The following is a 23917-nucleotide window of genomic DNA, read 5'->3' on the forward strand; positions in this document are numbered from 1 at the left end:
CAAGCGTGAGTACACTCCACCTTTCAAAAACCATTTTATGATGGGACAAATGTGGGTATAACTCAGAGTAGGCAGTTTACAGCATGGAAAGCAGAAGAATACCAGCCACTGGAATAGACATTAACCGATAAGTATCGGACCACAAGTTATCGTTCAGTATCTTGAAAATCTTACCAAGCCAAAACCTTTTTCATGTGGTTTCTGGTTCCCCTAGTCAAAGTGTTGATGATGTAGCTCCTGTCATCTCTAAATCTCTAAAATGCATTGTTAAACATTTTAAGGCAAAAACATCAACTGATTGTCATGGAATCGAAATGGAAACAGTTAAAAGGGCCATCAATGAGATCGCAGACCCGTTAACATATATCAGTAATTTATCATTTCAGACTGGAATATTTCCTAGCAAAATGAGAACAGCCAAGGTGGTTCCAATTTTCAAAAACGGCCACTTTCCTTGTTACCACAATTCTCTAAAATTGTGGAGAAGCTATTTAATAATAGGTTGGACAAATTTATTAATAAGAATGAATTATTTGCTAGCAGTCAATATGGATACAGAGCCAACATTTCAACTTCTATGGCACTGATCGAAATCACGGAGGAAATCACTACTGCTATAGACAATAGTAGATGCGCAGCAGCTGTATTCATGGATCTGACAAAAGCCTTCGATACAATTAATCACAATATCTTAATTTCAAAATTAGAAAGTTACGGAATTAGAGGATTAGTTTTGAATTGGGTTAAAAGCTACCTAGCAAAGAGGAAACAATTTGTAAAGCTAGGAGAATATACATCTGGGAGTTTATACACCACGTGTGGAGTACCCCAGGGGTCCATACTGGGACCAAAACTGTTTAATTTGTACATCAACGACATTTGTAAAGTAACAAAGGACTTAAAATTGGTATTATTCGTAGATGATACCACCGCTTTCTGTTCTGGTGAAAGCACACAAGAACTCATTAAAAAGGTCAAGGATGAAATGGTCATATTAAAATCATGGTTTGACAGGAACAGATTATCCCTGAATTTAAGTAAAACTAAAATAATGCTATTTGGTAATAGTAGAAAGGACACGTACGACCAAATACAAATTAATGGAGTGGATATTGAAAAAGTGGAAGAATATAAATTCCTGGGGGTTGTAATAGATGAAAAAATGAGTTGGAAATGTCATATTAAAAATATACAACAAAAGGTGGCGAGAAATATCTCTATATTGAATAAAGCAAAATATCTTCTTGATCAAAAATCACTCCACACTCTGTACTGTTCCTTAGTATTAGCATATCTAACGTATTGTGTGGAGATATGGGTAATAATTACAAAAGTCATCTTCACTCACTCACTGTACTGCAAAAAAGATCTGTGAGGATCATTCATAATGCCAAGTATAGAGAACATACAAACCCTTTATTTTTAAAATCGCAGATATTAAAATTTGCAGATTTAGTACACTTTCAAATCGCTAGAGTAATGTTTAAAGTTAATAACAACTCGTTACCCAAAAACCTAATAAAGTATTTCTTAATCAGAGAGGAGAAATATGATCTTAGAGGAAAATTAAACTTAAAACATTTATACGCGAGAACTACGCTGAAAACCCACAGCATTTCCGTGTGTGGAATTAAATTATGGAACGGATTGAGTAAAGAACTCAAACAATGTACAGAGATGAGCAAATTCAAAAAACAATACAAGCAGTTGATGTTTGCTAAATACAAGGCAGAAGAGTCCTGATTGTTCTGTCAGGTTTGTTATGTTTTTGTTTTTTTTGTTTATAAAAAAAATCCTCTTTATTTATTTATTTATTATTATTATTATTATTATTATTATTATTATTATTATTATTATTAATGTATATGTATATGTATATATATATATTTAATTTTTTATTTTATTTTTTGGGAGGGCTTTCTTACCGTTATCTATTGTGTATTATCCTGACTATCACAGAAAACACGACATGGAATGCAGGAAGTGAACTACATGTACTGTACTAGATGTAGAATGGAAGGGGGGTAGGATTAAATAAGCTTTGCTTCATCCTACTCCTTTTGGACATGTGGAACTGTCAAAGAATGATTCATGAGATGTATTCCATTGTAACCTTCATGTTCAAATAAACTAAACCAAACCAAACCAAACCAAAATGTTCTAAAAATCTGAAGGCTGCTGTTCTTTTTGAAAATGTACCAGTCAAGAGGAGTGACTCACAAGGAGACTGAAAGAAGTATTGTCTCATTCTTTAAAATGTCCAAGGTAAAAACACATTTTGAGTTTGACATTAAAATGAAGTATAACATTGGTCTTACCTTGACTTCATTTGGATTCTCCACTTTAAAACCACCCTGAAACATTGACACATTAACATGTGCAAATCAGAAACACATTGAACCAACATTTAAAGTTGGAAATACTACAAACCATCTTAAGGGGTTTGAGAGAGCCTACAAACGGTGACGGGAAGCCCCATGTCTCCGGAAATGGGTACACTCCTGTTTCCAGAACAGCAAGCATTCCCTGGAAACCCGGATCGCTGAACACCAGCCACCTGAAGGCAGGGAAAGCAGCCTTGTTGTTGTCCGAGTACAACAATTTGCTTCTCTGACGTCTTTCAAGATCTCACATTACTTAAATTTGCATCATTTTAAATAAGTCTCACAGGTCCCACAATAGTGTTTTGAAAGCGTGTTGGCCACCATCTAGCCTTCATGTTGGAATTTAGACAGTTTAAAAGTGTTTTAGTAAGCCCTACTGGGTACACGCCAGCTTGTGTGTCTGTAGCTTTAAATGGTGGTTCAGATTTTTTGACATGAAGTTGTATGACATCCCCATCAGCAGTGGAGTGTATCAGCGGTGACTTACCCCCCACTTTGCTCCGTGTGCGGAGTTCTGGTCGGGTTTCGGTGAGGAGGAACGTAGTTCCAGTGACTTGCTGGGGTCACTTAGGTGAAGAGTTTGGCTTCGCATATTGTTTTGAGAAGCCAAACTCTTTACCGGCACTACGTCCCTTTAACGCAAATGAGCTGTGTTTGTCCACGCCCGTCTCTGTGCTATTGTGCTCGTAATTCACTTTTGACGTATCCAACGTAACAGATGCCGTATACCACATACAACAACGTAACATTAATGAGTGGGAGAGGAGGACACAAACGTTAGCTGCTGTCGGCCACTCTCGACACCGCTAACCTGCTGCTAGCACTCAGGTAACAGTCAACTCTAACTAGCTGACGTCACACACACGTCACTTTCCAGGCCCCGCTTCTTAAAAGGCCACAGATACTGTGTTACACTTCATATCACTTCTTGTGAATGCCTTATCTTTCTATTTTTGTTCGTTTAGCCATTTTTACGCTTGAAAATGCTTAATTCAGGGCATAAATGCTTACAATTTTCTTAAATATGCAATTTTTAAGTAATAAAAGACTATACTCGACCACTTAACAGCGATCATTTATTAATTAATAATTAAAAAAAAAAAAATCAGTGCTATAGTGAGGGCCCAGACTGTAGTGTTCGATAACCCCCTCTCTGATGTAAATATGCACTTTATATGTCCATCACTGCTGTAAATACACACTCAATGTTTGCAAAAACAAAACTAAATCAAAGATGCCAAGCCAAAAAAAAAAAAACCCTTGTCATTAACTTCCTTTAGGCGTCAGGCACAAAATGTCCTGCGTGTCTCTCTCACGTGGTGAAACATTTTCCTTTTCACCACACCTTTCGTCTGTAGCTCTCATTCCACTGCGCTTTCAAAGTGGCTCCCACCCCTCAAGCACCCCCCTCCCCCACCACCACCACTAACAAGCCTGCTGTCTTCTAACAGGCGTGAGCACGAAGGACATTCCTGAGCGAGGACAAGTGAGAGTCAGCGCGACAACCAAGAATGAGGAAGCTCGGCGATGACTATGAGCTATTTGTCACACACACTGGCAAACATCCCATCATTCAAGGCCAAGTCTACCTTGAGCACAGCATGCCAGGCTTTCTGCTAGTCCTACAAGCAAAAACAACCCTCTAGGATTATTTCCCCCTTGAAATAGACCACCTTTCTACCATGGATCAATCTCAATAAGAAAGCTATGTGAGAGTTGGAAGCATTGGTCAATACATCCCACTCTCCGCTCTCTCCGATCTGACTTATAGATGAGCTTCACTTACAACCCGGAGTGCACTTGGATGGAAGCGGTGCTCAGCGGGATTCCGAAGGAGCCCGTCTCTATGGTGTCGTCATGGTAAGGCGTCACTCTACCGTGACCCTCCGGTTCTGTGAACAGATCAATATGGGGGGTGCTGTAATCCTGCAGAGAAAGGAAACAAAACACAGTCAACGAGTCTGTTTGTCCATTTCTCTCTCCGGGAGCCAGCAGTGAATACAAATGTAGCAGTAACACGTACAGTATTAGCAATGATGCCTGGAACAATGTGTGGCGATAGTGCCGATTATTAAAACAGCAAAAAGGTCAGAAAAGGCGGAATCATTTAAGCAGTGCACACTCACACAGACGGCAAGTCGAATGGAGCCAATTAGCATTGGCGGGGTGTTGTTTGGCCCCGGTTCTGCCCACTCGTTTGTCAATTCGAGGTCCCCCTCCTCCAAGGCGATACAGCGGCCCTGAAAGTCCGGCTTTTCGTAGAGGATCCAGCTAGGGAGAACAAAAGTCATAAATCAATGGAGAAAATACGTGATTGTATCGTTTTGATTTTGGCTATCTTAAACTGTCTCATTCGTGTGCTAACAACTGTTTTGGTTTACTGGGTTGACTGGGCTCAACGCCACTGTTAGACTCTATTGGTTGCCTCAGCAAAGGGCTGGAGTTTGCCAGACATGCTCTTTACCTCTGTTTATCTTTAAAAACATGTTTTGGATAGATACAGACAAACCTCGGTATTCGAACGGCCGCGTTTTCCTATGATTCAGTTTTGCCTCGTTTCTCATACAATATTGTGCGCAACTAACTGTTGTATTTTACCTTTTGTGATGTTGAGTCTTGTGGTATTAATAATGATGTGGATGGAGGATCCTCACAGCATTGCTTGTTTCTTCAGCCATTTTAGATCGCACACTTGCGATACTTAGTATATACAATAATACGGGATACTGGAAGGTTCTTTCATTTGGCAAACTCAAATGAAAATGTGACAGAAAGGAGCCCGTTCGCCTAGGGCACTACGATTTCCGCGTTAATGGAATCGCGGAATTGGCCAACAAAAACAGAATCTACCGTTAAAAGCGGAATCTTGCTGAAATTGACGTAATGTGAATCAGACGCTTTCGTCGTGAGAAGAACCATTTGGGTGAGGAAGCATTTCCCTGACGGACCGCTCAATTGTGGTGGAATCTCATCACAAACACTAACCCGCCACCTCCCGAAATAAACACATCGAAACGGTGACCTGAAACACCAGCGAAAGTTGGCGGAAAAACTCCTGTTAGGGAGCGTGAATGGAAGCTAGCTGGGTTAGCTGAGTTTAACAGAGCCTTCTAGTGCGACTGTGTGTGAGTGTTTCAGACTGTGTGTTTTAACCACTAATTAATGTAACCGTCAACAGACATTCTCCACACACACAACACACTTACGGCCTTCAAAATAAGAGCACCGTTCGCCACATCCTGTCTAATTGTGTAAACAAAATCAGGGTGTCTTAAAATATATGTTATTGGAATTGCATCGGTGAGTATGTCTTCCTTAACCACACGCATGGACATTACAGTTTGTTGAGGATTTTGTAGCAATGTGTGCAGAGGCTGACATCCCATTAGAAAAGTTATTGAAGTTTCTGAAGCACTGGGCAATTTTCCAATGATGTATTGCATCAATACAGTAAAGGGAAGGATCTTTGCATTTAATTAAAGGACACTTTATTTACTGTCACAAAAGTACACACTCTATGCTGGTAAAAATGTTCATTTATCCATTTTGTTTGTCACTTAGAATTATTTTTGCTTTGTTTTCTGCATGTAAAACTATATTTATTCCCTATAAAATGTTATTTTGTTAATATTTTGGGTGTCTGGATGGGATTAATTGGATTTACATTCTTTCATATGGGAAAAATCGCTTTGGCTTTTGTACGTTTCAGTTTCCGGCTGACCGAGGTACTGCTGTATTTCAGCAAACTTCATCTCTTAACTCGAAACAAGCCTTGCTTTTGCTTGTTCTCTCAGCCTTCGCACGTCCTACGTTTTTGCGATTGGGCATTAGGAACGATAATCATTTCCAAAACCCTGTACTACACAAGGCCAAAACAACTGCTTTTAGTTGGAAAACATAAATAAAATGGTCAAAAATTGTGTTAGTAACGCTGTCTTTTATTGATAACGTGTTTGTTATAGATGAAGCTGGGAGAGTGCGCATATTTTATGATTACGTAAGCCCAGAATCTGCTTCACTTGCTTACATTTCATTTGATTATGCATCACATTGTTTTGCGAAGCCTCGAGGCAACACTGCTTGCTGTCTGCCAACTACTAATTAGAGCACCACTACAGTAAACATTTAGTCTTTGATTTATTGTATCAAAAAAAGTCTTACCATCCTCTGATGACCTTCACAGATATGATGTTTGAGAGCTGCAGGTGAGTGGCATCTGCCATGTCCCTGTAAATCTCGTAGGCTTGGCCGCTGAACTGAGCTTTGGAGAACAGTACGATCTGTGGAGAGACACAAGAGGTCCATACAAAATGAATATGAGAATATATAGCAAGAACAGGCAAGTATGGAAAGTTTGTGTTTAGTGAAACCGAAATCTACAAACAATGGGTGACTCAAGAAAAAAAGTCTGGAAAAATACAGGTCGTCTTAGATTCCGAAATCAACATGTAGAGATAAACACAGCTTTTCCTCCGGTCACGCTCACACACCGGTGGCTGAGAGGTACGATGCTAATCTTAAATTAAACATAACCTTGAAGAAGAGGGTTTGTCTTGTTATCAGGGTCATATTGTGTAAAAACAAAGTAAATAAACAATGCTGATGAAATTCTCAACCTCCAAGTAGGAAAGACCTCCACTGATGGATAAATTTATTGTCTTCATGGGAGCCAAAGCTCTCTTCATATAATTCAAACCTTAGCTATATCTTCTCTGCAAAACAGTGTTTTGTAATTTAAAACAATATCAGGTACTTTTTTAATTTACGTTTAAACTGGAATGCTTTAAAGAGGAACTTTGTCCTGAAGGCAGTACGAGAACTTACTGGTTCCTGTGCCACTACATGTCAAAAGTTGCCGACTCATTCAAGTGTAACATAGGCAAATAAATAAGTGGGCAAACTATGGTATTTACTTCTATTTTAATGATGTATTGTGTGTTTAGCGGTGCACTGTCAGCCCTGATTGCCATGACAGTAATCACATCCAGTTGCGCTAAAATGTTCTTATTTATTTTTACCCCCAAGTACAACATATGAAAAGCAGATGTTTTCACTGCACAGAGTCAGGCTTTCCAGAGTTCCTTCCAAACACAGCACAATTACATGCGGGCAGCCGTTGCAAGTACTGTACCTTTCCAGGTCGCTTATGAAAACCCTTGGCAGTCCTCACCTAGGAGGGTAAAAGCACACAGGTATTATCATGACACATTGTGTGGAGGTTGACAGATATCTGCTGAAGAGGCTGGTCTGCATTTTTCTTGTGCTTCATTGATTGTTCCGACCTTTTCATTCTACCGCCTGGGACACATGTAGGCTGTCTTTATACAAGATGGCATTATTCTCAGTTTAAGTGACTTCCATGTATTTCCCACTGATTCTTAAATGGAGAAGTCTGAATTGAAGCTGATTGCCAGAGTAATAATATGTTAGCATGAGTTTGGAACACTGTGATTCACAAAGATTTGTAATGTAAATGCTTGAGAACTGCTGCGGGCTACACAGAGCAGTCTTTGTCAGATACCCAAAAGGCATCCCCCTGGACAATAGCTCCACTGTTTGTGTAATAGAGAAGCTTACACTGCAGCTAATGATGACTCTTGGCACACGACCTACACAGTGAACGGTGTGCAAATTCTAACTGCCTACTCATCTTACATTATGGACGGCAGATCATGTTCCCGGGGAAATATTATATGCGGCAGACTTACATTATTACTAAGAATCCTCTGGGGAAGAGGCTGCCGAAGCTCCGACTGTGCTGGGTAAATGCTTGGCGGATTCACAGGAAAAGATGAAGGCACACTATGAGGGTGGTTCGAACCTGGTTTTACAACCAGATCTGGTTCAAAGACGGGGGATGTAGTTTTTGCAGTAACCTGGCACATCAACAAAGAACATCAGAGGACTGGAGGGTTGTCACTAGTACGTACATTTAGTTATTAATGGGTTTAAAAACCTTGAAATAGTGTAGAAAACTAACCTCAGTTTTCATTTGCGCCTGTTCCTGCATACTTTGCCCTGTTTTTGCAGGTTCCAGAGGGAGGTACTTCTCCAAATAGTCAGGCAGCTTGATGTCGTTAAAGGAGGGAAATGGAGGACCTGAGTCACCGACCACAGCCCCTGTAGGCTGAATTTGGTCTTCCCTAACTTTGGTGAAATTGTCTGCAGTGGGTGAGGCTGACTCGGATAAAGGGCTAAGCTGCGGTGATACATCACCAAAGTTAGTGCCCTCTGACTGTGCCTGAACCCCCCCATTTCTCCTCCCCTTAGGGCTAGGGGCGGTGAGAATGTTAAGGACACAGCTTCCCTCTAAGCGAGACTTCCTGATCATGGGATCGTCTTTCTCTTCCTTGGTGTCCTCTTCATCTTTGTTAGACGTCATATCTTTTAGATGAGAAGTATCCAGACTACTAATCAACAGACATCTATCTACTATGCTCGCCCGAGCAGGCTTTGTGACAGTTTTGGCCTCTGGGTTCTGAAGTTTGGCCAAGAGGCTCGGACCTGTGTCAAAGGAGCGATTCCTCCTCCTAAGGCCAAATTTAAACTCCTCGGGGTCAAACGTCTTCTCAAAGTGGTCTTCCTTGATGGCCGGCATCGCAAAAGGGGGCTGAGGTGGCCGGATTTGGTTGTGTTTCCGTGGTGGGAGGGAAAAGGGAGCGCAAAGTTTCTGGATCTTCTCAATGAAATTTTCATCATCTAGCTCATCAGATGTGTCCAGAAGATTGCTTTCGCTCACCGAGGCGCTCAGTTTGGGCCCGGGGAGTTTAAGTCTTTGCTTTGGGAAGTCCACATCGAGCCAACTAGAGGGCGCGTCCTGCTGATGAAATGAAGAATCATCTCTGCTTAGTCCTCGTGGTGAATGCAGCTTCTTAGGGGATGAATGCTGGATTGGCTCTGTGGCTAGTTTTTTAGCCTTTGGGGATGGGGGGGCCTCTAAAGATTGTTTGTTATTGTCTGGGTAGTCTTTGATCGTGTCAAGTTGTGAAGAGAGATCCTCGTTAATGGCAGGGGGAAGCTCAATAATCCCTGGCGCATCAATCCCTTCATCTGTCTTGTTTATCACATTAACTGCGGCACAAGAAAGAACATCATCAGAGCGGTTCTGATCTGTTTTGTCTGAGCCTCTCCCTGAAGTGAGATCGACAGTGTTATTTACTTCCCCACACTGTGGTTTTGTTAGTGATATTTTATCTGTAGATGAGTTTGCCGCTGAGCTTTGTGTCTCACTGCCCTGGCTTTTCCCCTCAACAGAAATACAAGTCGTCTCTTTAACAGCTCCCATAGTGTCAGTGTGAGCCCTTATCAGCACGGGGGGGTCATGAGAGACTGCTTCTTGCTCAGGCTTTGCACTAAAGTCACCACCCAAATTGGGTTCATGCTTATGTGAGTCAGTGACTGCGCCCTCTAATTGTTCCACAGATGCAAAATTAGGCTGGTGTTCTTGTGTTGCAATAATTACTGGATCTTGTTCTGTCCTGACTCTTTCTAGTGACTTTACCTTCTCAGACACATCTACAGCTGTCTCTTCAAGGGAAGACCCTTGATCACTATCTTTTGCAGTCTCTTTAGTCTGAATGACGGAACACACTATAGCCTTCTCTAGGTTTGTAGTTAGTGTTTGAGTCGGGAACGTTAAGGATCCTTCTGAGTCTGCTTTATTTACATCTCTTATAGGCTGTGTTTTCTCTTGTGTCTCAGTCGGATTTGTCTGATTATCCATAGCAACACTTTCCTCTGTCCTCAAAATGTCTCGTCTATGCTGCAAAACTGTGTTCTGTGTCATGTTTGTATCTGGATTGATGAGTTTTTTTGGTGTTTCTTTGTCTTTTTTCTCAAGCTGTTTTTTATCCTGACATTCTAATTTCGCAACGTCGTTAGTTTTACCCTGACTTGTTGGCTTTGTGTCTATGATTTGGTGCTGCCTTACTTTTAGTCTGCTTCTCGAGCCAGGTTGCTTTGGTGGTTCTTCATCTAGTTTTGGGCTTTCACCAAGTGGTTTCTTGACGACTGGGGGAGTCTTCTCAATAAGATGTTCTACTGACTGCGACGGAGAAGGTTTGTGCTCTGCTGCAGTTTTGACCTCCTGTTTGGGTCGACGAGTTTCCCCCGCAGTTTTGTCCTCCTTTTGGGACGAACTAACAGAGACCTCGTCAATAGGTTTCTTTGTTTTCCTGATAGAAGCAGCAGTATCGAGTTCGTCTTTGTCGACTGATGATTCGGGTACTTCCTCCATTCTGTTGACTAGGTTATCAGTCTCTTTTCCAAAATGCGACTCCAACTGTTTATCAGAAATGTCAGACTCCTTTACAAATTTGCGTTTATCGGATATAGTGCCTTCTACGTCATCGGGTGGTAGAAAGACCACATCATCAACTTGTTTTACAGCAGTGACCTCTTGCTTACTAGAGTCTGCCTTGTTTTCCCGATTTTCGCCAACAGGACTAGTCGGCTCCTTACTTTTTCTTCGTTTAGACCGAGACCCTGATCTGCTAGGGACTTTGTAACGTGTGCTTATGTTATTGGTCAGTTCTGCTGTGTCACTTGTGCTTTTCGTTGCAACACTGTTAGGTTTTGTACCCTGGCCTGCTGCCTGTAAGGTCTGTGTGCCATATTGTTCTATAGGAGTGGAACGTTTCACCCCACCAGCAGCGGTATCCTGTCCATCTGGTTTTAGTGTTACTTTTGTCATTGCTTCAGTATCCAGTTTACCCTGACTGTCGGGTTCTGATGACTTTGATGCAGCAGATGCTATAGATTTTTTAGTAATTCCTGTCTTGGCTGACTTTTGAGGCAGCACTGATTTAAAATTTCTTGTAGCTCCCTCTGTAAAGTTCCTCGCCCTCTCTTTAACCGTCAGCATACTGTCCTGTTGGGGTGGCACAGGGCTGGAAGTTGCAGTGCCGTATCGCTCAGCTGATTTTGACCTCTGCGCCGGTGGCAGACAATCAGCTTTGAGTATTCCTGTCGGTTTCCTAGCGGGAGAGACATCGGCGCTCCTCGGGATTTTAAAGGTCCTTTTGAGGTCCGTCGTGGCCGCCTGGTGCTCAAATAGGCTGATCTTATCTGCAATCCGGCCGGCTGCTGGCTTCTCGGGTTTCTTCATATCTTGCTGTCTGCATGTGATGGTAAAATGTGGACTTTAATAATAATGGATTTTTATATATAATACATACACAATTGCTCCAGTTCTGTCTCCTTATCTAAGCTTATCTGAGCTATACATTCCGAATGCATAAAATACCATTGTACTGTAAGACTACCTTTACAATATTCTATGCCTCCCAGTCATTTTCTGTTGTGAGCACAAAGTTATGTGAAGACAACTGGATTGTATATAACATGTCATCTTTATAAATCACTGTTAAGCCTTCCTCATGAAACTATGATGCATCATTGACTGTTTTTTGGACAAATTACACACTCAAATAAAAACTTACCCTTTATCAGTCTCTGCATGGGGCCCGTCCTTTGTTACATTGTTGTGGTCCGGTGCAGACTCCAGGTCCACCTCCACTATTCTTTTCTCAGTGTTCAAAGGCACATTTTTAGGAAAAAGCTTCACTTCGCTCCGAGAAACTTTAATACTCCTACGTTTGGACTCCGGTGTCTCCGTCTTCCGTTCCACTTTGTAATAACTTTCGTCGTCCTCCATGTCTGCACCTCCATCAGCCGTTGCAGTGACTGCATTTGAGCCCAGGAATTTGTCTGCATTCTTGGCGGCATCAGGACAGGAAGTTTCGTTTTCCCCACCTCCAGGTGAGGTGAGGCTGTGCTTGGAGGAGGAGTCACTAGGTTGCTCTTCAACGTGACTCTGTGGACTTTCACCCTGTGGGCTGGTTGCTGAGCTTTCGGGGGGAAGGGATCCTTCTGGAACAGGTGGGACATTGACAGGCATTTTTCCCTGAGGCCTGCTCTCGCCATCTCCCTGAGAGTTTTTCCTCGTTTTCTTCTTAGCTGAGTTTTTACGTCCCATGCTGCCAGCCTCTGTTTGGTCTTGTTCAAGCTCCAACTGCCAGTCTTTGTGTAATTTCTGTGACACTCCCTGCTGTGTCGCTGTGCAATAACTTTGTGGTCCAACCGCAGGCCTTAAATGTACACTTTTGTTCTCCTCTGCTTTTGAACTTGAGCTTCTTGAGAGATCAATACTTGGCAACTTTGGTGATTTAGGCTTTGGGAAGACGGGTATCGTCTTCTCAATTTTGGTGAGGATCACTTCCTGTCCTGTTAAGGTGTCTTGGCCACAGTGAGTCACGCTGGTCTCCTCCACGTACACATGAAGCCTCCTTCCTGCCTGGACCTGTGGGTCTTTCTGGGCTAAAGGCTGGGTGTGGACCTGGTCAGAGTTCCATACCACACCCTGCTCAGTGGAGGATGAGGCAACAGAGAGATCTGTCAGATGACTGGCAACCCTGTCATAATTCCCGCCCGCCAAAGAAGCATGGCTGCCCTCCCTTGCCTGCTCTAGTGTCTTCTTTTTGCTGCCTAAAAACTCCTCCTCTCTTGGCCCTCCTCCTGCAGCCTCACTGCTGCTCACAACAGAGCGTTCTCTGTGGGCAGACTGCGTGGCGTCCACTTCTTCAAAGCGGAAAATGTCTCTTGAGGGACCCAGTGGCTTGGTATTGGAGCGTTGTTCCTTCTCCCCCCACTGGTGTTTCGTTGCCTCGGCCCTGGCAGGTTCCTCACTCTTGTCTTCCTCTGAGTTGAGCGCCTGATCGTGAGTTTGGGATGAATTTTCAGCGGGACTCTTGGGACTCCTTCCCCTCCATGGAGAGAACCAGCTCCCGATCCGGCCCAAGACCCCAGGACTCTGCTGCTCCTCCGGATTCTCAGACTAGAGCAAAGAAAAGAAATCAGTACATGGAATTTGAACACAGAAGCATCATAAAACATGCACTTTCATACAGTATATGCATTATTTGGAAAGAGCATAGAGCGCATTCAGTCTTTGATATATATATTGCCTATGATCCAATGAAGGCAGTGCAGGTTTAGGAGAATATAAGCAGAGATTTATTTTGTCCATAGACCATTTTTTTAGTATGGCCATGCATCTCTCAGCACAGCAATGACATGCAGGAGAGCAGATAACCTGAAAGCTTACCGTGGTAAATACCATATCATTCAGACTCTTTATGTAGGTTGTGAACATTTTGCTTTAGAATTTACAATCCTACAGAGCAAAGACAATAGAAAGAGCAGAAAATAATCCCAAACAGGATATTTTGCCAGAGCAAAGTGACAAATCGTTCCATAACTTTTGCCGCCCAGAGCAACTCACCCTTTTATCAGACTTGAGTCGTAAACTTTTCCTTCCTCTGGAAACAGATTAGCCGCCAGCATGCATGCCTAAACGACGAACGTTTAGTCCCGCGTCCAGCAAAAACATCCACAACTGTACAAGGACGGCAGTAAGTGTGGCATGTGAGAAATGCACCGCTGCTAGAAGTTCTGCCCCCTTTTCCAGCTCAGCAGCTGTGTGGTAACATGATGCATTCAGTGCTCCTTGTTAAACGGCTTGCAAGAATTAAAACCGGTCAGGTAACAAGAAATCACTTTTTCACTCCGTCGTCAGAAAAGAGACTAAGTTGATGTGTTGTTTGTGTTGATCAAAACAGTCAGCAAGCTGGTCTCTTATTTTACATCAATGCTAGCATTTGTTGTTGCTGTTGTTTTGTTTTGTTTTTTGCTTTTTTCTTCCCTGCTAAGTTGAGCCAAAAACTAATTTCATTTCAGCCTATTTTGCCTATAAGAGTTTTAAAAATGTTTTTTCATTTTAGTGAACTGTTAATGATGCAAAGCTTCAAGTGTGAGGCAGGTGTCCCCTGGGCGCAGCCGCTTGAGAAAAATTTAGCAAAACCAAGGCAAACTTCAAGCAAAAATCATTTATTTTCAGTTCCTATGATGACAGAGTAAACAAAGTTTGGCATGAGCAGGAAACTCTACAAGATACACTCCACAAAATCAGAGAAGGGATAGGATTAAATAAGCTCTGCTTCTTCCTACTCCTTTTCAGCCATGTAGAATTGTGCAAGTGTAAATGTGATGTTCTTTAATGTTTGTTAAGCACGTTGGAAATAAACTAAACCATGACGTTCCCGTTCCCATTCTCTGCCACCTGTGAAATACCCCTCAGATACAGTATGTAACATTTCACATCTCTCATTTTGCAGTAAATCCGGACTGCAGTTTTAACTGGAAGCAGTGGTTTTATCAAAATCAACGGCACGCTGTATAATAATAATAATAACTTGAATAAATTTGTAGCCCAATCCAAGCCAGCCATTGGAGATGTCCAGTGCTGCTTGCATGCCCTGATAAACGGGAGCGTTGCACCAGGAAGGTCAATAGGCATAAAAAGTAAGCCATAGAAATCATACGATCGATGCAAATGCAATTTTGTTGCATTTATGTATATTTGTCAACTGTGGAAACGACATAATAGGAGACCTGGGAAGCAAAGATGTACTGTTTATACATTTTTTTTTAATGTTTTCTGTTAAATTATCCTTGAGTACGCCAAAAAGTGCAGCCCGAGGGCCATTTGCTTTATTAAATTGGCTTGAGGCACTTTGTAGAAATAAATAATAATTTAAAAAAACAGCAGCACAATAACTATCAATAACACAAAGCTTTGTCTTTAAATATGTATATTTTTTAAGCCGTTTTACAAAATAAAAATTATATATTAAAATGTCAAAGTGGCCCCCACATTCTTTTGATTTTTCAGTATGTGGTCCTCGGTTGAAAAACTTTGGACCCCTGGCTTAGAATATGTTTAACGAGTTCTAGTGTCATAGTCATAAATAACTGAGAAACTAACAATTCCTATTTTTCCCTCAGCATGTGAACGCAGCATGGTGTCTCTCCAAAGGGGGGAAATGACGCAGTGGCTTGTGCCCTCCTGCCGCCTTTCCGAATCTGCTCGAGTTTGTTTTATCGGCCTGGTTTGTAACGACTACAAAAGTAACCCTTTAACGACCAACTGGATTTATTAATGAAACCTCGCACCAACGGCGGGGGGTGGTTTTCATTTTCAATGTAAATGAGGCTGACACCCTGCCTTTCGGGGTGGGAGCTGCTAATTTATTGCTCCATGTTTATTCTTCAAACAACAACTTTGCTCCGGTGACATTACTTGACGACTGCGCCTGAAAAACGGGATTATCCAACTTCCATACGAGGTCCCTTTAGGCAATCCTCCTCCAAAGTTGATTTTGCAGACTTTTCATGCAAAAAAAAAAAAAAAAGAAGTAACGGTTGTCTTACCATGATCACGGTGTTCTCGTGCCGTCTCCAGCAAGTCCCCTCATGGATTCAAAACAAGCCCACCGCTGCTTTATAAGAACGTGTGCAAAGCTGCTGTGTGTCATTAGGAGTGTATATCTTGGAAGGAGTGTTACTGTGATGTGTGTTGTTCCGTGGTAATGAGGAGCGCGGCTGACTGAGGAATCTGGCCTGCCCAGCTTAACACACCCCGGGGCGTCTAGCATGCGGCTCCAACAACCCACAACACACACACACACTTTGTTGTGCAACTAAAAGCAGACACACGGTGACGTGTTGTTTTACTTACTGTTGGTGCTGTATATATGCATGCAACAAGACACGTACAGTCTGATCATGTTATCAGACCGTAAAGAACATGAGAGATGGGTGGATCCAGTCAAAGTTCGATACCAAGGTTCGATCAGTATCGGAGCTATGCTACTGTATATGATGAGATGCATATTTTATGAGCGATCCATTTTTTCCCCGTACGAAATAATGTAAATCCAGTTATGCCAAAATATAATCAAAATACTAATTTTACAGAGAATATTTATAGTTTCACGTGCAGAATCAAACGTGAAATGACTATAAATGATGAATGAAATCTTCATTCTCTGCCCGGATGGAACTTACCGTTGATGTGCAGTTCCCATACACCATGGCAAGATCGGCCACACGGCATTTCATACTTCGTCTTTCTTCAATTCATTCGTGTTTCTCACCTTCTTTATCAAATTCCAGGCGTTTGCAATCATTTTGGCTCCGTGGTGGGTTGTTTTAGCAGTTGCACTCAATAAAAGGTATAACAAGTTGCCCCCATATTGTGATTCACACCAAAATAATAATCCTACATTTTTTGGAACAGTCTGTGATATTTTGTAGAACCTGTCAGGAGTTATATGCACAAATGCCGAAAACAGTCCGATGTCGCAATGTTAAAAAGAATCCGGGATCCAGACGGTGAGCTGGATCACCCCCAAAATCTAATCATTTCTTCCATATCCCATTTCTGACAATTCCTGAAAATTTCATCCAAATCTCTTCAGAAGTTATTTTGAACACAAACAACAGATAAACGCCAGCAATAAGGTAAGAATAATAATAATCATCATATGAAAACGGGTGTTCTATAAGCGAGGTTTGCCGATATTTCTATATTGTTATACTGTTCCCAAACGCAGGGAATACGTCATTGGACACAAAATAATGACAGAACCCCTGATCTAAAGTGAGTCCCTAAAAAGCACATGACTCCCAACATAAAGAAAACAAGGTCAGTTTGCGTGGGTGCATGCAAAGCATCTCTTTGTCCCTCATGACTTATTGACGTGAAATGGACACCTGACCCACTGTACACCTATTTAAACATTTAAGCGCTTCTAGCTCACACACAACCTATTATTTGTTGAAATGTTCGACTCGCAACATGCTTGGAAGTAGCTCTGACTGTGGAAGGAGAGAATGTACAAATCAATCGTTAAGAATGAACCAACCAACAGAGGCGCTGTCGATTCTGCAATATAATCCTAATTGCAACGTGAACGCTCATGAAGTCAGGGAGCCATCATGAGTCATGCGTATGCACAGTACGGGTATCTGTGAAAGTGCAGAATTGTTCTCATTTAGCCTTGGCGGAGGTCTGCTTTTATAAAATATCGATCTATTAAAAAGATGTCATAAAAAATGCTCCACGCATTAACCAATATAACAGACATCATCTGCATCATGAGAAGCACTGATTCAGCCTGGAAGGAGTTTCCTTTCTTTTCAGCGCCTCCCTGTGACACATCAGAGCAGTCAATGCTATCTTAACGCCTTTTTTCACCTCCACTGTGTGCTTAAAAAGATAGCTGTTAAATTTGGTTGTTTCTGTCTTTTTACAAGCGCAGACTTCACTTGCTGTTGTTATACTAGTTGGTCCATAGTAACCAGGTGTGTGATGTCAAGTGATAATTTAATGCCGTAGCTCAAGTGCCTCCTCACCATGAACACAGCAGTAGCTACGAAAATATTCTTTTTATAAAGAAGGAATCCTACTTTGCCGAAATTCATACGTTATTGTCATACATCTTTCATACAGCTTTACCTTGAAATACATACACTTACATATTTTCCTGAATATGTAATGAAACTAAATATTTAGTTAAGCTAATATCTCAGTTGTCTACTAATTCCAGTGCACCATATAGACAGCACACTAGTTCCTTGTGAGAACAGCCACATAGCGCAGGAAATGTGTCTGGAGAGGAGAAAGGTACGGGTATGTAAATGGTATGCCAAGAATTTTATAATTAATACTGGCTCGTCTGTCACATGTGAAAGCCTCTTTAGACCGACATAATTAAGGTTGATGGAGCATTCAGCGTTCCCAGCACATCCTTCCTGCCAGACAATGACGATAACATGCGCCGTGTTCCTTCACATAATAATGGCCACCTGATCATTTTTTGCAAGCGTGAAGGACTTGAAAATTGTATACATGAGAAAAATATCTTATATGTTACACAAGTGTTAAGACACAGGTTGGAACATAAGATATTCTAATTAGAATAAGAACAATTAACAAATTGGGGAAAAAAGATGATTGACATTGATTGACATTTCAACACATTTCAAGAAATTGTCTTTGTTCGCAGAGGAGACATGTCCCCATCCCGCAACATGTCGGGCCTCAAATTTTGTCACAGTTGAGGTGGAAACTGGTTCCAGAGCATTCCCCTCAGTCACGGACCCATGAGCGATCCCACTTCTGACACCAAATTCTTGTGGAAAATTTCTCTCAGCACCGGTGGAAAGAAGAAATAAAACTGCTCATCGACAAAGCTGCCTTTTGCCAATTTTATTCTGCGCAGAAGAAGACAGTTGAAACACACTCACAGCAGTCTGACACAAGTGTTTCCCGAAAGGAGGCACAGTTATTCAAACTTTATCAGGAGGGAAAAACTGGTGCAGGGGTGTATAAAGGCTTTTTCATAGCCCGTTGACGCAGAAACAGCATTTAAAAAACCCGTATTTTATTATTTTATTTTAAATAAGTTTTAAAATAAAATGTGTGCGTGGTACTTTGAGTCGGTCAACTCTTCGGTCACAGTGTTTTGTACTCCAGTTTCCCATCGAGAGGGCCAACATGCTGTTTAGCGTCTTCCACATTGAGATGTTTGGTTATGCAGCCTGTCACCACCTGCCAACTGCCCATCCGAGCATGCACGCCGGTCACGCTACTTGAACAAACTGTCCAAAATGCATTGCCAGAGACGTTTGAAGGATTTTGAGTCAGATGGGTTGATTGCATTGCAGATTTTAATCAGATTGATAATGACGTTGGATGAATCTGCATTAACGTGTCAATTTTGACAACCTGTTCTATCCTATTCTCGTAACTCTGACTTTATCCTTGCAATTCCCTCACTGTATATTTGTAGTATTACTGTATTTTTCCACTGCAACCCTTGTAGTCCTTTGTATGATTGGACAGGATGGCGTCACCATCAATAACTAGCAAGAGGACGATGGTGTCTATTTTAAAAAACGCCTACCGGTACATTGTGTGGTCATGATTGAACACCTACTGTGTACTGTCCTAAGGGCAGCTGTGAAATCATTTCTGGTGCTTTTATTTTCTTGCTGTTCAACAGGAAGCAAATGAAATACTCTAAATTATTTTCCCAATGAAAGCGTCATAGTTGTATTTTGATCCAAAATGGCCCCTAGATGCTATCGTAAGTAAATATTTGCAAGATGGTTGTTGGAAAAAATCATTTAATCAAGTTCTGAGGTTAAGCAGGTTCCCAGGCTCCTGTGATGTCCTCCAAGGAAGGCGTCCATGCTCTTTTTAAAGATTGTCTGTGGCTGTCACTGTGTGGATCACGCTTGTTCTGGCCGAGTGTCAGGGGCGGCTCACACAGGAGCTCATCCTCTCCCACCGAGGAGTTGTGCTCAAAGTTGATAAAGTTTGGGATGTTGAAGTGGGACAAGAATGCGCAGTCTCTGTCTGTCGTCCTCTCATCTACTAGACCAACGTCTTCGTCCTCCTGATCCATCACGAGAGGGGTGGCACCTCCTGCCTTTTGTGCCCCGGTCTGCTTCTCGTCTGGCTTTTGCCTCCTCTTACCATCTTCATCCTCACTGATGTAGAAGTTGAAGTAGGGGCGGGACTCTGGCAGGAAGGGACGAGAAAAGGCTTTGTCGTTGTCATCTCTTGGACCAGTGATGTCCACAAGACCACTTCGTGGACCATGGATGTTCTCAAAGTCAGGATTTCTGGCAGGAAACAGGGAATACTGTTGACTGATTGCAGCAGTCTCCAATTAACCTAACAAATAAGACATATTAGACATAAATAATATAACAGACTCATGCATTAGCAGTTCCTTGTTGTTTTTTTCTGATCAGTGTACTTCCTGTGGTGGCTATTGTCTCATCAGTGTATTGTAATGACGGCTGTAAATGGCTTTACACTCATAGTAGACCCAATATAGTAGACATAATAAGAGTAAATGATGTAAATAAAACTCCTGCTCGCGTGTCACGGTAAATGTGTTCCCTAGGGGACCCTTAGTGGTGGGTGGACAGATGTGTAGAGGACAGGAAGTGACGTCGGAGGTTCAGAGTTGAGTTTTAGCTTATCATGGGTTATGGCCCCAACAGTAGCCCGTGTTATTTTTATGATTATTATGTTATTATTATCTCGCCTGTTGTGGCACAATTTAAACTTGCAATAAATGCCTTCTGGCGATCACACCTAACACTGACACCTAGTGGCCAAGGTAGAATACTACATTGACAATTAGAACGCTTTTCCTGCCTTGTATTTCTATTTTAGTTCTTTAGTTGATTCATTTAGCCATTTTTATGCTTGAAAAGGCTTTATTTAGGCCATGAATAAGTACAATTTGCTTAAATATACATTTTTTTAAAACTAATAATAGGACGTATTCAATCCTGAAACAGTGATCATTTATTAATTCCTTTGTGGAAAAAAGCGATAGAGTGAGGGTGCAATGTTCGATCCGCAATGTAGCGAGACACGACTGTATTCATCTTTTGATGTCAAACCCAAATGTTGTCATTCTACAGCAGAAATAAAGGAATTGGCGTCACCGTTCCAATACTTCTGGAGTGAACTGTACTTTATCTTCAGCTTTTAAAGTCCGCAGGGAGGGTTTTGGCATTTTTATGAACTTTTATGTTTTCCTTTATAAAACGGTTTATATTTCCTTGGTTGGTTCTCTTTTTTTTCCATACCTCACATGCGGGAGGGTAGTTGTTTTTTTATTTTTACAAAGTACATTAGCACATTGGGCCTAAAATCACCCCAAAACCTTAAATCCAGGTGCATGTGTCATGAACCCTTCTTAAAATGTACAATTCAGAAACTCATGTACGAATTTAGCAAAAAACAAAGTCGAATGTAAAGAAAAATAATGACCTTAAACGCCTGGATTAATGACATATTTGCTGTTTGCAAATGTTTTTTATGCAAATGCATGCAAAAGAAGCCAAATTACGATAGTGTTGACATTTTGTTTAGTTTTCCCCTCGCAGGATAGCAAAGCATTTAACAATTCCGTAACGACAGATGAAAAAGTGTTTTTTGGGGGGAGGGGGTTTACTCACTCTTGGTGTGGCGCTCCTGTCTTGGTTAGCAGTGTGAGAACAAAAAACATAAAAATAACAAACACTGCAAGTCCAACCCAGAATCCGATTACTATGGAGTCTGCAATGACAAAAAAATACATACATAGGAATATATGAAACATAAACAAGTCCATTTTTGGCTTGGAGCCGCGTGCGTGAAGATGATGTCTTGGTTATCTGAAGCAAACGCCGGATTACTTGCGTGTTCCGATGAAAGCATGAGTGAATTTCTTGCAGAAATCTTACATCTGTGTGCTTTGAGTCCCTCAAAAGAGACGGGCTCCTCGTCATAATATTCATATTGCCACACGTAGTCGCTGCGCCGCGCACTGCTTTGGCTCCGGTTGTGCGAGCTCATGTCATCCAGCCTCGAGACAGGCGACAGGATGTCATTAAATTCAAATGAAACCAGCACGAAACAAAACCAAAAAACAACGGCGGGATGGACAAAATGACACACATAAAGCTTACCTTTCTCCTGTAGGGTCCTCCCTGTGCTGATGATTTTTTATCTGGTTAAGAATGAGGACATTTATGCGTGAAGATCATGAAAAACAAAAGGTCCGTAGGTGAAAATGAGTCACGTCATGCGTATCCTCCATTGGTCCCGCTTAGGTGAGATGCATGGAAGCAGATGCATCTCAGTGTGCATCAAAGTGGCGTGCAACAACTCATCCACCACGCTCAATGTGGGCGGGCAAAGACAATTACCTTAATGTGTCATACCGCTGGTTAACACATCAGAACATATCATAGCAGTCCCCAGATATGTGACAAACATTAGAAATTGGCACTTTATTATGAATTATATCAACAGATCATTCCCATCCTTTTGTTACAGACTTTAATCTATTGAAAATAGTGCACTGATCCAAATATAATACCCTTTAAAAAAAAAAGATACTTTCAATATCAGTGATTGCAACAAAAAAAAGATATATTTACAGTATTCGTTCAGGCATGGCCAAATATTTTTGTATACAATCATCCCTCATTTATCGCAGATAATTGGTTCCAAAAAAGTGAATTTCCACAAAGAAGGATTCAATATCAAATGGATATTAAATAGAAGACCTGTTTATGACTTTCTAAATACAATCTTTACCATTATTAGAGCCCTGTAGACATGAAATAACACCCCTATAGTCATCTTTGCGCTCCTATTATTTTTTCAGTGGCTTTAATCTTTAGCAAGCTAGCGAGTTAACTAGTTAGCCTCCAATTTATTGACTGTATTCTAAACTTAAGAAAGGGTTTAAAACTGAGTGGGAAGAAGGACAAAGAAGCCCAAAACTAACCACTTTCACACTGGATGGGAGGAGAACTTCTTTTCACTCTATCACGTTGGACGTGTCATGGCTGACTCCGTGCAGTGTAAGAATTGTGCAATGTGGTGTAAACAATAAATAGTAGGAGTGTAAAGGTGACTATGGCCGTGTTATTTCACGTCTACAGGGCTCTAATACTGTTAGAGATAGATTGATACTTTATTATAGTTATATTCTATATTATTAGTGTCCTTTGCTCTGCCACAAATGTATTTAGAAAGTCATAAACAAGTTTTCTTTGCTCCAACTACGAAAATATTCCATTTATTAACATTAAATCCTATATCGCGGAAATTCATTTATTGCGGTTGGGTTCCAAACCAATTAACCGCCATAAACGAGGGACAACTGTCTATCTATATGCATACATACTGTATAAATAAAAAAAAAAATCAAAATATTTTGAAACCTTTTCATGGAAAACATTGATCATATCGATAGGCCGATATTATCGGACATCCCTAGTTTTTCTTACAGAATGGTATGAAAATAATGCACATGACTCTTTGAAATGATGGCAGTTTACTTGTCCGTGTCCTTCGTGGGGTACCACCAGGCCATAAATAACACATTGTCTCACGCTGGTTCAGTGTTTTCTACCTTGCACACATTTCTCTTGGATCCCTTCCTATGCCGGTGGTTTGTGCAGGTGGTTTCCAAGGTAACACTCGGAACTTGAGTTAAAGCGGGATGTGGCGCAGCCCGACCCTAGCATGAGTCTTTTAGAAGCAGTCATCAGCTCTCCAGTGGATGCGTCAGTACATCATGCCCGGGTGGCATGTTGGCTTCATGTTCATCTGTTGTTTTTGTGCAGAACAAACTCTTTGGATGACAGCAGAATATCAGAGGAATCATTTGCCTCCAGTTTGAGGAGCCCATTTTGTGTTTGGAAAGATCACAGAGACACATTTGTTAGCTCGAAACGTCGATGAGGGATGGCTCATTTGTTGACCAAGCGCCCATTTGTTGTAAACAAAATGATATTTCTTTTTCATTTCTGCATCTGCTCATGTTTACATATGACCCCCACATCCCCAGCCCCTCCCACACCCACAAAGCTGACACATGTCAACATGTCATCACCCCCACCCCCACCCCCATCCCATTCCTTCTTCCATCATCCCAACCGCAGGGAGTGACAGGAGGACATGTGTGTCTTTACACCTAACTCTTAACACCCAAATGGCTCTCTGTCTGTCCGCCCATCTACAGTATCTATCAATCCATCCATCTGTCCATCCAGCGCTCATAAGGAAATGAAATGGACGACGCGTAATCAATATTAGGAACATCCAA

The 23917-nt window shown here is 41.6% G+C and overlaps 2 protein-coding genes across 4 annotated transcripts in view; both read right to left on the reverse strand.

The window, feature by feature from the left end:
* Positions 1 to 15861, reverse strand: part of LOC129172138 (uncharacterized) — a 24431-nt gene extending 8570 nt beyond the window's left edge. The window contains exons 1-10 of one of the 2 annotated variants that reach the window (XR_008566925.1): positions 15654 to 15861; positions 11825 to 13218; positions 8365 to 11500; positions 8093 to 8260; positions 7516 to 7554; positions 6546 to 6664; positions 4511 to 4655; positions 4171 to 4310; positions 2431 to 2557; positions 2319 to 2354 (exon numbers count right to left, since the gene is read on the reverse strand). Coding sequence is in view for 1 of the 2 variants with exons in the window: in XM_054761582.1 (XP_054617557.1) it covers positions 2319 to 2354; positions 2431 to 2557; positions 4171 to 4310; positions 4511 to 4655; positions 6546 to 6664; positions 7516 to 7554; positions 8093 to 8260; positions 8365 to 11500; positions 11825 to 13218; positions 15654 to 15656 (5307 nt within the window). In the remaining variant the exon portion in view is untranslated. The remainder of the gene's footprint in view (positions 1 to 2318; positions 2355 to 2430; positions 2558 to 4170; positions 4311 to 4510; positions 4656 to 6545; positions 6665 to 7515; positions 7555 to 8092; positions 8261 to 8364; positions 11501 to 11824; positions 13219 to 15653) is intronic. The other variant, XM_054761582.1, reaches the window with a different exon arrangement.
* A 2647-nt stretch (positions 15862 to 18508) lies between these two features.
* Positions 18509 to 21962, reverse strand: LOC129172140 (melanocortin-2 receptor accessory protein 2-like). Of its 2 annotated transcripts, XM_054761584.1 has the most exons (4): positions 21765 to 21962; positions 21540 to 21661; positions 21273 to 21372; positions 18509 to 19916 (listed from the first exon to the last, which is right to left on the reverse strand). In XM_054761584.1, exons 2-4 carry the CDS (start codon positions 21649 to 21651, stop codon positions 19433 to 19435), a joined length of 696 nt encoding a protein of 231 aa, XP_054617559.1. In that variant the 5' UTR covers positions 21652 to 21661; positions 21765 to 21962; the 3' UTR covers positions 18509 to 19432. The 2 variants fall into 2 exon arrangements, with proteins under 2 accessions (XP_054617559.1, XP_054617560.1); XM_054761585.1 differs by having other exon boundaries at positions 21540 to 21962.
* Positions 21963 to 23917: the final 1955 nt, after the last annotated feature.

The sequence above is a fragment of the Dunckerocampus dactyliophorus genome, chromosome 19 (genome assembly GCF_027744805.1).
Source record: "Dunckerocampus dactyliophorus isolate RoL2022-P2 chromosome 19, RoL_Ddac_1.1, whole genome shotgun sequence".
NCBI lineage: Eukaryota > Metazoa > Chordata > Actinopteri > Syngnathiformes > Syngnathidae > Dunckerocampus > Dunckerocampus dactyliophorus.